Source organism: Anser cygnoides, chromosome 3 (assembly GCF_040182565.1).
Source record: "Anser cygnoides isolate HZ-2024a breed goose chromosome 3, Taihu_goose_T2T_genome, whole genome shotgun sequence".
Classification (NCBI taxonomy): domain Eukaryota; kingdom Metazoa; phylum Chordata; class Aves; order Anseriformes; family Anatidae; genus Anser; species Anser cygnoides.
In genome coordinates, this window is record NC_089875.1 from 11,046,454 (window position 1) to 11,059,388 (window position 12,935).

At 36.6% G+C, this 12,935-nt stretch overlaps 1 protein-coding gene across 8 annotated transcripts in view; it reads right to left on the minus strand.

The window, feature by feature from the left end:
• Positions 1 to 12,935, minus strand: part of CFAP61 (cilia and flagella associated protein 61) — an 86,452-nt gene that overhangs the window by 49,068 nt on the left and 24,449 nt on the right. For all 8 annotated transcript variants that reach the window (XR_010830862.1, XM_013191141.3, XM_066995463.1 and 5 more), the window contains exons 10-15: positions 12,230 to 12,417; positions 9,846 to 9,885; positions 8,510 to 8,649; positions 4,716 to 4,842; positions 3,793 to 3,870; positions 2,204 to 2,410 (exon numbers count right to left, since the gene is read on the minus strand). Coding sequence is in view for 7 of the 8 variants with exons in the window: in XM_013191141.3 (XP_013046595.2) it covers positions 2,204 to 2,410; positions 3,793 to 3,870; positions 4,716 to 4,842; positions 8,510 to 8,649; positions 9,846 to 9,885; positions 12,230 to 12,417 (780 nt within the window). In the remaining variant the exon portion in view is untranslated. The remainder of the gene's footprint in view (positions 1 to 2,203; positions 2,411 to 3,792; positions 3,871 to 4,715; positions 4,843 to 8,509; positions 8,650 to 9,845; positions 9,886 to 12,229; positions 12,418 to 12,935) is intronic.

Sequence of the window (12,935 nt, forward strand, 5' to 3'; positions counted from 1 at the left end):
TAAATATTAATAAACTGGCATAAACTTGAAGTGAATGAAAACCCTAATGTTAATGTGACTAGCATGGATCATTAGAAGTAGCTTTATTCCATTTATTACTGTATGACTGGCTCCATCATAACTTATGACATGAAAATGAAAAAAAGAAAAGAATTACAGGAAATAGAGAATGACCATTAATTCAAACTAAATTACACTGAAGTACCATTCCATCCACAAAGATCAAAAAAAATGTTACTACACTGAGAACTGAGTAAAATATCACTTCTACTGCTTATTAGAAAGCAACGATGAGCTAAAGTAACTTAAAGGAACTCTAACCTGGAAATAGACCAAACTGGAATTATTAGTATGATTAACTTCTCCTTCCATCCACTGCCATTAAACTGCATTTTTGTAAGTGCCTCTGAAGAACTTGAGAACCTAATGCTACGCAAGGACATTGGTTTCTCAAGAGAGCACTTCACAGAACTCCACAAAAGTGCACACTGGAGAAGCAGAAAAATACACCCTTCTGAAAATGGACCTGTCCAACTTGTAAAAATTCCTATGTTAAAACAGGTGACAATTCCAAAACCACATAAGTCAGAGGACTGAATTCATCTCAGTCGCCATCTAAAAGCTTGGAGCTTAGTCCAGCTAGTCATGCAGACACCCCCCAGAGCTGAAGAAAGAGGTGAGCATCTCCAGAGGGCAATTCTTTCCGTCCTAAGATAGGTAGCTATGATCGATAGATGAACTGCCCTCTGTGTGCACTGTGTTTTCTCCATTAATTCTGCAAGGAGCCTAGGTGATTTGGCTGGGCCAGATACTAGCTGTAGATGGCTGCACACCAATGCATTGACATGATTGTAAATTTTACTTTGTGCTCCCTTTTCTTGCCTGACATGAGACTGATAACAAGACAGACGTGAGTATTTTTAGAAGAATCTTTTCTTCTGCTTCCACAAATTATGTTCTTGGAAATTAATCTTCTCATGCAGCATTAGGTTCTTATTTTTCTTCTGTAGCACTTGCAGAAACACGTTTGTTTTCAGTAACAATGAGGTGCCTAGATCCTCCTGAGTTTTGATGAAAGTCTGAAGTACCTAAATCACTTTTGAAGTGTTCTTAAAAACCACTTGGATGTAGTTTTGATACTTTTCCCTTGCACATGCTCATGCTGTACTATGCTCAGTGACATAATTCCTTTTTTCTTCCTCCAATTCAGTCTGAATCTAAACAAATAGGAGTACTTCTCAAAATTCATTGTGTAGCTGAGTAGCTGTATGTGAGACAGCACAACTCAATTTGGCTCTAGTAATAAACTATGACAAGAAATATAAATTGTTAAATATAAAGGTGATATATGTGCATTATACCTTGTCATTTAATATTTGCTTGGTAACTGACATACAAATGACAAAGATATGTCAGATGTATTGGCTTATTGAAAGCAATTAAACAGAAAACATTATGTTGGTCCTCACTTGATGAGTTGCGACAGTTCTTTGTTTTTTAACTACACGTCTAACCTAGGGGCAAGAACTTAGGCAGGACTGGGAATACTGAATGCTTGCTACCTCATCCTGGAACAGATCTATTGGGAAAGGACAGTAAAGGGCAGAAACTTGACCCTAAGCACTACAGTATATTTAATGGAAGGGACTCATACAACAAATACGAGAACCTATGTGGGTAAGAAGCAGATATACGTCACCCAGAAACAATGAGGAGGTAGCAAACAAATTATTCTTCTACTGTGCTGCTCCCGGGGCAACATACTAACATGTGTAACTTAAGACATCTAACCACATTTAGAGAACAGTTGCCCTAGGATCCTCTAAATTTGATAGAAAAACAGACACTCACAAAGAATCATTCATCCCAGAAAAAGCCACCCCCTAAGAAGAGCTCCATTCTCTTAACAGCGTAGGTAAAGAGCCATGGACAAGTACACACCAAACTTATGGTCCTCCACACGCTTACTGAAGATACTGAGTAAGTTATGACTTGCATGCACTGCTAACAACACTACAGACTAAGCCTGCTATGCAACAGATGTGTCCATGAATGCAGATTATGTGGCACAAGAAAACAAAGTACAATTTGCTCCAGGTTGCTAAGACAATTCCTGTTTACAGTCAGTCATAGAAGCAAAAAGAACAAAGTGAGCAAAGGTGACAATTTTTAATATGTAAAATGCAAACAACTTCTTTGTTACCTTGCCCTCTTCATACTGTGGATAAATAGGGTAGTAAAGAGAAGATTTGTGGGCTAAGCGAAGAATCTCCTTTAGAAAGTGTTTGGTATAGTGATGAAATATTGGATTTAAGGCAAAGTGGTAAAGACGTCCATGTTCCTCTTGCTGGTGGTGGTTAAAATGAATAAAGTCTTCAATATTGTAATGTGATCGAATATACTCAATGTCCTGGAAAGTAAGAAACTGAAAATCAGCAGTGATGAAATAGCTACATCCACAGTATTTTAGCAAGAGTTGCTTTTTATCAATTAAGGAATTAAATAAGAATACCAAAATGAATCACAGAATGACAGAATTGAAGGGGTTGGGAGGGACCTCAAGAGATCATCGGGTCCAACCCCCCTGCCAAAGCAGGTTCCCTAGAGCAGGTTGCCCAGGTAGGCGTCCAGATGGGCCTTGAATATCTCCAGAGAAGGAGACTCCACAATCATCCTGGGCAGCCTGTTCCAGTGAAAATGAAGAGCCTTTGAGGGTTATTCTCAATTAAAAAGCACATTGACTGAACACATTTTTCTTGGAAATCTTTTCATTGTATCAAAAACTACTATTCTATTTGTCCACCTTTATTTGCAGGGAATGCATATTTGACCCCTTCACAACAACTGCTGATACAGGTTAATGGACATTCATGGGGAAAAAAAACAACAAAAAACAACAAAAAAAAACGATCTCTGTTTAGCGGAGTTCAAGGCAGAGAAGCCTGGTCTTCTCACAAGAATTAAACCAACAGAGAGGAATTTTACAGAAAAGAGCTGTGCAAGAAAGGCTCTCCAACAGATTTCCCCTATTAAAGTGATAAGCTGGGATTTTTTGCACATTTATACACTCCAGGAATTGTTGCATCCTCTTAACTCAACGCACTTAGAATAATTAAGAGCTGTTTTCGGAAACAGGAGCAACTACTCCTTAGTTTAAGAACTAAGCACTACAGTTGTTGAAAGATCTATAATCTACCTTTTCAATAATATCAGAAATCCATAAAACTAAGCATTAAAGAACGTTTATTTTCCAAGAATAATGTTCAACTTTATCTTTTTTTGGTATTCCATTAGAGCATATGATTTTTGCTCTTTTGTTTTGAAGTCAAGTGCAATTTATAAGCTACTGTTGGGAAAAGAAGTTAAGAAAGGAAATCTCGAAGGACAGGTGCTACTCTTTGCAGTATGCTTAGCAAAACTGCTCACTGACTTTGGATTCTTGGGGGCAAAATAAGTAATTCCAAACACCTGGAGGCAGAATGGCTTTATGCTAAAGAACCAAAAAAGGATGCAGGAGGCATACTTTCAGAACCCATCAAACAATTTCTTGCAAATAACGGGATGATTTTTTTTTCATCTGCATGTCAATCATAGTCCATGAGAAGGGAAATAATACAGTTTACATAGGAAAGAAATAGAAAGCTTAGAGAAGCATTATTTTTCACATGTATTTTCTGTTAGGTACATGTATAGTGGCAAGCACAGAACTCAGCCTTCGGTGCTGAGGGCTCATTGTTACTATTTTCATACAATACAAACATAGCAAATGGGGAAAATATAAATAGAATTTACCATTTCATCTCTAATGACTGAAATGCCAACTATTTGATCCAAAACTTCTGCTATGAATGCTTGTACTGGGGTCCCATCCTGCAAGGCAAGAGCAACATAGGATAGGCACAGTTCCTATTTTATTATTGATCTCAACATTTTACTGTAAACGTGTATTTCGCCACATGACCACAGTTAAAATATTTTCCCAGTGCATATTCATGCACTACCCAAATTTAGCTCTTCCTAAACTCAAGACATAATGAATGCTTAGAACAGTGTTGTATATAGTCGAACTCCTGACCATGCAGAACCACACTGACTAAAGTTTAGTTTAGGGTCTAGCTGCTACAGCAGTGCTATAGGCTCAGCCACTAATTTAGTCCTGGGTTAAGTTCTGATGTTAGGAAATAACATTAATTAAAATATACATAATCTTCATCAATAGCAGTATAAAATGGATTTCCCTGCAGTTGTATGATTGTTAATGTTAATACTCGGTATCTTGTCCATGTAGCATGTTCCAGCGAGCAAAAATATTCTGATGTTCCCTACTGTTTCCTAAGCATATGTCTGGTTGTGTTATGGGAAGGAGAAATAGGCCCCTATCATGTAACAAAACACACTTATGTGTTCATCATGCAGCCAGATGTACATGCAAGAAAAGCAACAATGGAAATCAGGCTGTGGGTGGCCAACAACAACAAAAAGTATTCATCCTGCTTCTATCTCAGCATTTGCAGAATCACCAGAAAAAGGGGCAGTTGGTCTAGGCGACAGATCAAATTAACCATCAAGTCAGGCTGAATACAGTCTATACCAACTGTTGATACTGACTGAGTACATACATACAGTACACCTGTTTAGAGTAACATAATAAGTTCTTGATGTATTTATCTGTATTTATCCATTCTACTGTAAATGCATTTGCAGCAAATACTCACTGGATCCCTGCGAGCCAAAGTAAATATCTTTAAGTCATTCAATATACTTTCATTCAAGCTAAGGGTTTTAATAAGCATTTTGACACCAGGTATATCATTTGTTGTTGCTCTTCTTACATTAAAGGACCTAGTAAAAAAGAAAAAAAGTAGAAGTTTTCTCTGTGACAAATTAAAGGCTACAGTTACTATGCATGTGAAGATGTCTTTCTTCCATAAGCTCTAAATACGTCTTTTCATAGCTGAAATTGGTTGCTACATGACAGTTGTTCCAAATGTGTATATTAAATTTTATTGTGTAATAACAGGAAAGATCACACACCATCTGCTTAAAACAACTCAGGAATGCTGCTTTAATTGCTACTAAACACTTACATCCCAATGCCACAAAGCAAAGACTAGCCATAGCTGTAACCACAAGGTATCGTGTTCCTGAGACTAAATGCCGGAGACAGGAAGCAAGGAATCTTTAAAAATAAAAATAGAATCCATTAATATACAGACATGGGGAAGAAAAAAGAAAAGAAAGAAAAGAAACAAAACAGAGGAGAAAGAGGGAGAAAAAAAGAAAAATAAGTAGAGCCAACTGTCATCTTCAGATATGGAACAAAAGGCAGGAATATCAATACAACACAGGAATTTCTCCAATAAACACCAAATGACTAACACTTGTGTTAGGCCTCAATTCTTCAAACAGTTATACGTGAGGATAAATTTATACAAATAAAATGCCTCTGCTAAACATAAGGTTGCCAATTACTAATCACGTGACAGTGACACGGTATAAAAATGTTTATGCAATGTAGCATGTTTCAGCAGGTTTTTTGTACAAAAACCACCAACTTTAGCTACAGACAGGAATACCCTGGCACCTAACTAGTTCACACACTTGGTTATAAAACATGTTCCCACCCAAAAAAGAAAAAATATACTTCACACTAACCATCTACAGCAGTTGATAAATTCTTGTTATCTTTTAAAGGCATCAACCCTTCCTGGTTAAACAAGACTCACATACAATTAAGACTTATGGAGTGCTGTTCAAGGAACTCAATTAAAACTTAATTTCAAAGAATTAAGAATTCATCTTTCACCCACAGTTTACAAAAGCCTGCAATTCATGTAGTATAATTTCCATTCCTGTAGTTCTTGTTTTCAATTTAAACTTGTATGTGCTATTCTTCATCCTAAGTCACATTAATATTGATTTTGTGGAATATGGTTCTAATAATATCAGTTCTAGTAACTTTAAAAATATATACCTACATAATATATGATATGTTATGGCAAATTTCACAGCTCAATCTCATGGAATACTTTCAACTCAATTATTTGAGTGCTCAAAAGCATACAATACATTTGATTACTACATTCTGTAAGAAACCCTGCAGCTGGCATCCAAATTACAAACAAATCCTGAATTTCTAAGTGAGCTGTGGCTCAGTTTCCACACTTGTTAACACATTTCCACAGACAGCTAATTGCAAGATCAAACAAGTGATGAGGATGATGGCCAGCAAGATCAGCAATTTGGTTAACCCTGCAACTCGTGAGCACTCTATCTCCCTGCCACTCTAGTGTGCCCATGGTTTGAGTTATTCCCCCTCCAATGGCCAAAAGAAAGCAATTGGGCCAATAATGAACTACATTTTTAGCATTAAAAAAAATAGAACACATAAAAAATGAAAATTGTTTTAAAGATGAAATAAATATATAAATAATGAAACAACCAGATCCACTGTCAATATGAAAGAGTAGGAAGGACTATCCAAGGTTTGGGCTCATTTCTTTTCCAGCAAAGAATTAACTCACTTTAGATGCCCAGTTCCTTTGACTGCTCAGAAGCCAGGACACTACTATTATTATTATACCTTTTAGTGAAAATTGAAGGAAAGTACCCATTAAGCAGTTCAGCCTATGCCTTCTCATCTGTTATTTTTTCTCCTTCACTGTTAAGTAGCAGACCTATACTTCCATTTGCTGCACTCTTGCTTTTTGTGTACTTAACACTTTTTCTTACTCCTCTTACAACCTTTGCTAATCAGTATCTCATTTTGTGCCTGTGCCTCTTCTGATTTTGCCCTTTCATGTCTTCACATTCCCACCTTCTTACCCCTGTTTTCCTTTTAATCCATTTTATGTGATGTCCTTTTCACTCACATGCCTTTTGAAAGCTCTTGGTGCAAGTACAATATATTGATCTTCTACTTTTTCATAATTTTTTTTCTTCCCTCTTTTTTTTTTTTTTCCTAAGGGAGTATCTGCTGTTGTACACCAAGTTGTGCACAGAAACTTTCTAAAAGCTTCACCTGGTTTCTTCCACACCTCTTCTGATCCTAAACCTCACTTAAAGGCTATTTTTTCCTACTTTCCAGCACAGCTGCAGGGGAGCTGGAAAATGCTACTAATGACACTATTCTGTTGTCATGGAAAGACTGGTATGACTTGGAATATGCACAATTTAATCAGAATGTTAAGGTCTTTTAAAAACCTTGATAACGAGTTTAATTTTGAACAAAATCGCAAAAGGACTCATGACTACCAATCCTACTGCTGGATTACTGAACAGCTGTGGCTGAGATTAACAGGAATTACTCCAGTGGCTTTATCTTTGTCCAGCTGGATTCTTACATAATACACAGAAGCCCAATTTGATCCCATGGTAAAAGGCTTCTGCATATGTCCAAGAGTAGCTGGCCAGTTCCTGCACAGGCTATTTGTATACCATCAATGGTGATTAAGTATGCAACTAAAATAGAATTATTTCTCTGAAATTACAGAGTATTTAGCTACATTAATAAGAAACAAAAGGAAAATGTCCTACTGTGTCAAAAATTTAAGATTGGTGTTTGGGCCAGCACAGGCTTGTGATACAAATGAAGGATTGTGACAGAAGTTATAAAGACAGAGTTTCTGCATCCCAGTTTACCAATACTTCAGACTATAAAATGTTCAGAGTAGCATAAATTTGAAAAACATGAAATACCTGATTTGACACACACAAGAAAAAGAGATAAATTAGGTAAAATAGATACTCAACAATGAGGTTACTGCTGTGTATGTTCAAGAAATACATTACTGCAGTTCTCTCTTGCAAGAGAATTTTATCATGTTTCCAATAATTAAATCTACATCTGGCTTTCAAATATCAATGCTATTCAAACCAACCCAAGTCTAAAGGGTCAAATATGGCACTATATTTCTCTGTTGGCCTTGTTCTACAATGAAGTAGCTTGGAGAAGCTACTCATTCATAATAACGTTCATCTTCATTAAGTTAGTACCATACATTCAAACTTTAAAGGAATCCTCCTATTGCAATTTTCTTTTTACTTTACAGGAAACCATATAAATGCTGGCAGTCAGAAGACCACTTGCTTTTACATGTTTAATTACCTTATTTTTTGTTTCATTAAAAATCAAGTCACTAATTAATTTATTTTACTGAAAATGTAAGGTATTTCTACACCATCTAGTATAGTGCTATGTGGAGATACATCTGAGTAGGCTTAGAATTCACTCCACAAGAAGTGAGACAGTTGCAGTAATGCTGCTGAAGACTAAGTTACTTAGCCCTGATCCTAATTGTTCCAGGCACAGTCCCGTGCTATTCAACTATACTGGTTTTGGGACTCAAGCTACCATTTCTGCAAGATGTTGTACTGTACCATGCAGACATATCAGCTTGCTCTGAGATAATGAAGGAATATGCATCTGGTGCCAGGTTTGATGATGCAAGTATATTCCACAAAAGTAACTCAGAGTACATCATTTGTTGTCACGAGGTGCATGACTCACTTGAGCAATCCCGCACGGTGGAACACGTAAAGCTCATGGCCAAGTTGGGTAGTAAAGTAAGGGACAACGCGAACAAAACTCCGGATCAAGCAGAACTCGGGCACATGATGTGGCACAAGGATGATACAGAAGTCTTTGTCCTGAAAACATTTGCAGAGAATATAGGCTCTTAGTGATCTTAATGTCAGCTTTACACCAAAGCTTCTGACTAGAAGGGATAAAAAGAAAATAAACAAACTTAAAAAATGTGCTTAAAACATCCATACACTCCAAATGTTGTTCTGCTTAAGACACCTTGATGCCTGGGCAGCACAAAGGAACTGATGAGCCCAACATAAACTTGGCTTACAGAAATGGGTCTTTTAGCTCCAGTAGTAAAGACTTATTAGTTAAAATGCTGGTATTCCCTTAAGGTCCTTCCCTTCCCTGTTCTTCTTTTCTTCCTCAGTGGAAACATTATGCCTATGCCCACACCTTTAGGGTTAATTTATTTTCCTTGAGAGTTTTTTTTTTCTACCCTGCAATTCTGTTGCAGTGGAATTTTAAGACAATGTATGCCTGTCGGGGATCTTTTGTACATTTGCAGCCAAGTGAGACCATCAGGGAGAGCAGGGTGTCCTAAGATCCTGAACAAATAGTCAGTGTGCATGCACAGCACCATACCTTGCACTGTACACACACTAAACCTGAAGAATATAAGTTTGTATACATACAGTGGTGTTCATCTTGTCCTGAATTTGGCATTGTTTGTGTGCATGTGCTACAGGTTGCCTATTCATACAAACACACATTGTATTTGCAGTCAATTTGAGCACATTGTGTGATTAATTTTTTTCTTACTACTCCTGGTAAGTAGTTACTCCACTGTATATTCATATCCTTGTTTACCTCACGTTAGCTTTGCCCTAAACACCCACGGTTTAGGATATAGGCATGTAATACAGATTCCCTTAATAGTGCTGCTTCCTATGATTTAACTCTGGCTCCTGTAATGTATTTTCATTGATATTATTTTTAATTTAGGTACCATATAGATCTATACACAATTTTAAAGGAGTTCGAAACATTTGCTCTCTAAATTTGCATCTCAGAAAAATATAAAAAAAATCCCCCATGGAACATAAACAAAGAACTTATATAGACAATACAGAAAGTCCAAAAGCAGCCAAAAACAGAAGTCAGACTCAGGGTAACTCAGTACAGCGTAGCTAGCCATGCTGCACTCCTGTGAGTCACTGAATTACTCAGGCATCAGACCTGAGCTACTCTTGCTGACAGCTGCACTTCTGTCACACCAAGCATACACATAAACTTTAAAACTTTAAAGTATACGTACTGGAAAAAGCTTGAAAACATAATGCAAAAAATCCAGTGATCTGCAACCAAGAGCAAACATTATTACAAAAAATGCATAACAAACAGATCCTAAACATTTCAATATTTACTTCCCCGTAAATGCAAGGAATATTTATTCACAATGCTAATCAGACATTCCTGCTAACTCAACATTAATCAATTGCAGACGTCGCATGCTGCACATCAGCATGTTTGAAGCATCACTATTAACAAGAACAAGCCTCAATGTCTGAAATAATATCAAAACATTACTTTCTTCACTGAATGGAAAAAATTGACTTAGATGTTGCTGACTCAAAAAATATTTCCAGAAGACTTCCATGGGCTAAGAGGACAGCATTAGTATATAGTAAACGTTAAATGAGATTACAAAAAGTTGTTGTCATGGACCACAGTATTCCCAAGGTTTGTGTCAGTATCCATTTGGCAAACCTATCCAATGTACTTTATCAGACTAATGGCAACATCAATACTTTGAAATTGTTTCTGACCATTTAACTTCTTTCCACTTCTCACCTCCTGGTTTGGAGTAATTACACTCTTTGTCCAATGGGGACAGTGAAAGGTGACATCTGAGTTTAAAAAGCCATAAGAAATCTAATAATTTAATCCTATTTCTCCTGTGTTTAAGGATACCAAATAGCTCTCAACCCATCAAATAGAGTTATGATGAAGCTTTATGAAGTATCGTTCCAAAGTACAAAATTTGTCTTCTGAAGATATTCTATACGGATATATGTTACCTAAAAATACTGATAAAACCTCTCCCTATCCAGACCTGTAATTAAAATAACTAAGCTCCCTTTAATTTCTTCACCAACAACATTACCAGATGGAAGCAGAAGTATTTTAAAATTAATATATTTGTGATTGCGTGAAAAATGTGAAAACTAAAAATGCTAAAAATACAGATTTGATTGGGTATTATATATTCACCTATATAATTCATAATTATGACTAGTTAGGAGAATATCTAAGGGAAAGGAAAATGTTACAGCAATGTATTTTTCTATTCTTTGGTATCTGGTACCTTCTTGGTAGCAAGGAGTTCAGGCACATAGGTAGGAGATTTTTCAGCAGGTTTAAAAAAGTATCAAACATCTGCAGATATATACTAGCAGTTTGGTTCCTTTGCATTTTACTTACAATGCACTAGCAAGCCACAAAACAGCTCTAGACCTAAGAGATGGAAACATTTCACAACTTTACTGGATAATACAAATTCCTCAGCAGTGAACTTCCCTCGAGGGCTAAGATTCAATCATACCTACACAAAAACCAAACTACTATTTCGGGATCCATGCCATGCAGGGTCAGCAGTAACTCCTTCAGGACAATATTCTGAGATACAGTCAGGATTACATCATGTCATCCTCTCAGACATATTTACTTTTCTAACGGTCAGTACCTTTTGCAAACAGGTGGATCAAGCTAGTGCAAGCTAGGGAAGCATACACGGAAAATATCTGAAAACACCATGATCTACAGACTCCTCAGTTCTGAAGAGAGGACCTTGCATAAGTGTAAATCTTAGAAGAAGACTATGGAAAGGAATGCTATCTTCTCCACAGACATCCATCTTGGAATTCAAACTGTTCCAGAGATGTCTCCAGGGAGAGAAGAAAGGGTCTGCAATGTTCAGAGATAAACACAGTGAACATATCTTGAACAGGAACAACAGTGGTGCACATGAAGAACAGAATGTCAGAAGTGGGCAAAGAAATGACAGATCCTTATCCTAAGAAGGACACCATGAGCAGAGAATTCAGCTGGACTACAGAGAGATTATTTCTCAACATAGTTGCAGCAGATCACTGTTTTGTATTGTTACTTTGGTGTAGTGAGAGTCATTCCAGAGCAAGTCCCTCACCTCAGTATTAATTTAAAATAAAAAATTATTCTATTCTGGAATAATTGACTTGCTTCATTTTGTTTTAGTCTAGATTGTCCATAAATTAACTGTTCTTGAACAGACTTCCTGCAACATGATTATTCTTTCGTATGTACCAGTGTTTCATATGTGTCAGTGTTTCTAAGAGCACAGACTTACAAGCACTGCACTTCTCTCTTAGATTTGAAATTAATGGTTTTTTAGAAAAAGAAACATCCAATTTCAACCAGCATTTTTCCACCAAAAGTAACTTGCTAATTTTTGTCCTCATAGTTCTACCAGAGGTAGGAAGTTCTAGCTGGAAGTTGAAAATTTCAGTAAGTTATCAGTGAAAGTAAAAAAAAAAAAAAAAAAAAAAAAGAAAAATCTAACCCAGTTCCAGCAGGTGCTGACACTTTCAGATTTGTCCAAAAATGTTACATTAAAAGTTGTCACTAAGATTAGGAAAGCAGTAACTATTCATCCACACTCACCTAGTCTCATACTTCTCATCAATACAAAATAGACGAATACAGACAGCATTTGAAGCTCCTCTGTACACTGGATGGAAAGTATCTTTTTCTTCAGTCTCAAGGAGGGGTGATGCTGAGGCTTTAAAATCTTTGTATGTGATATAATCTAAAAGCAGTTCAGTATGGGAAATGGTAATCGCTTCACCTTTCTGCAAGAATAAGAGAGGCGATCACTTAAAACATTCCAGAAGAAATTTTATTTTTTTTAAATTAAGGTCTTGTATCATTCCTATCTTAGAGCATTCCAAGCAGACATGCAGGGATGTAGTTTTTACCTGTCACCTTGACAAACACAAAAGTTTGAGGAGGTATTTTTAATACGCTTTCATTTCTAAAACACTAGATTAAAATGGTCTTAAAAATATAGAAATTGTTGCCAAAGAGCAATATATTCATAAACTAATAGTTATCTTCTCTGGAGATATTCAAGGCCCGTCTGGATGCCTACCTGGACAGCCTGCTCTAATGAACCTGCTTTGGCAGGGGGGTTGGACCTGATGACCTCTCGAGGTCCCTTCCAACCCCTACAATTCTGTGATTCTGTGATTGTCATTAGAATCACTTTGCAAGGCAATAAAACATCTTTCAGAAATGCTTTCTCATGCATACTGAAGCTATGTGAAAATTAAAACATGTTATAGTAAAGAAAATGGAATCAAAGCAGATA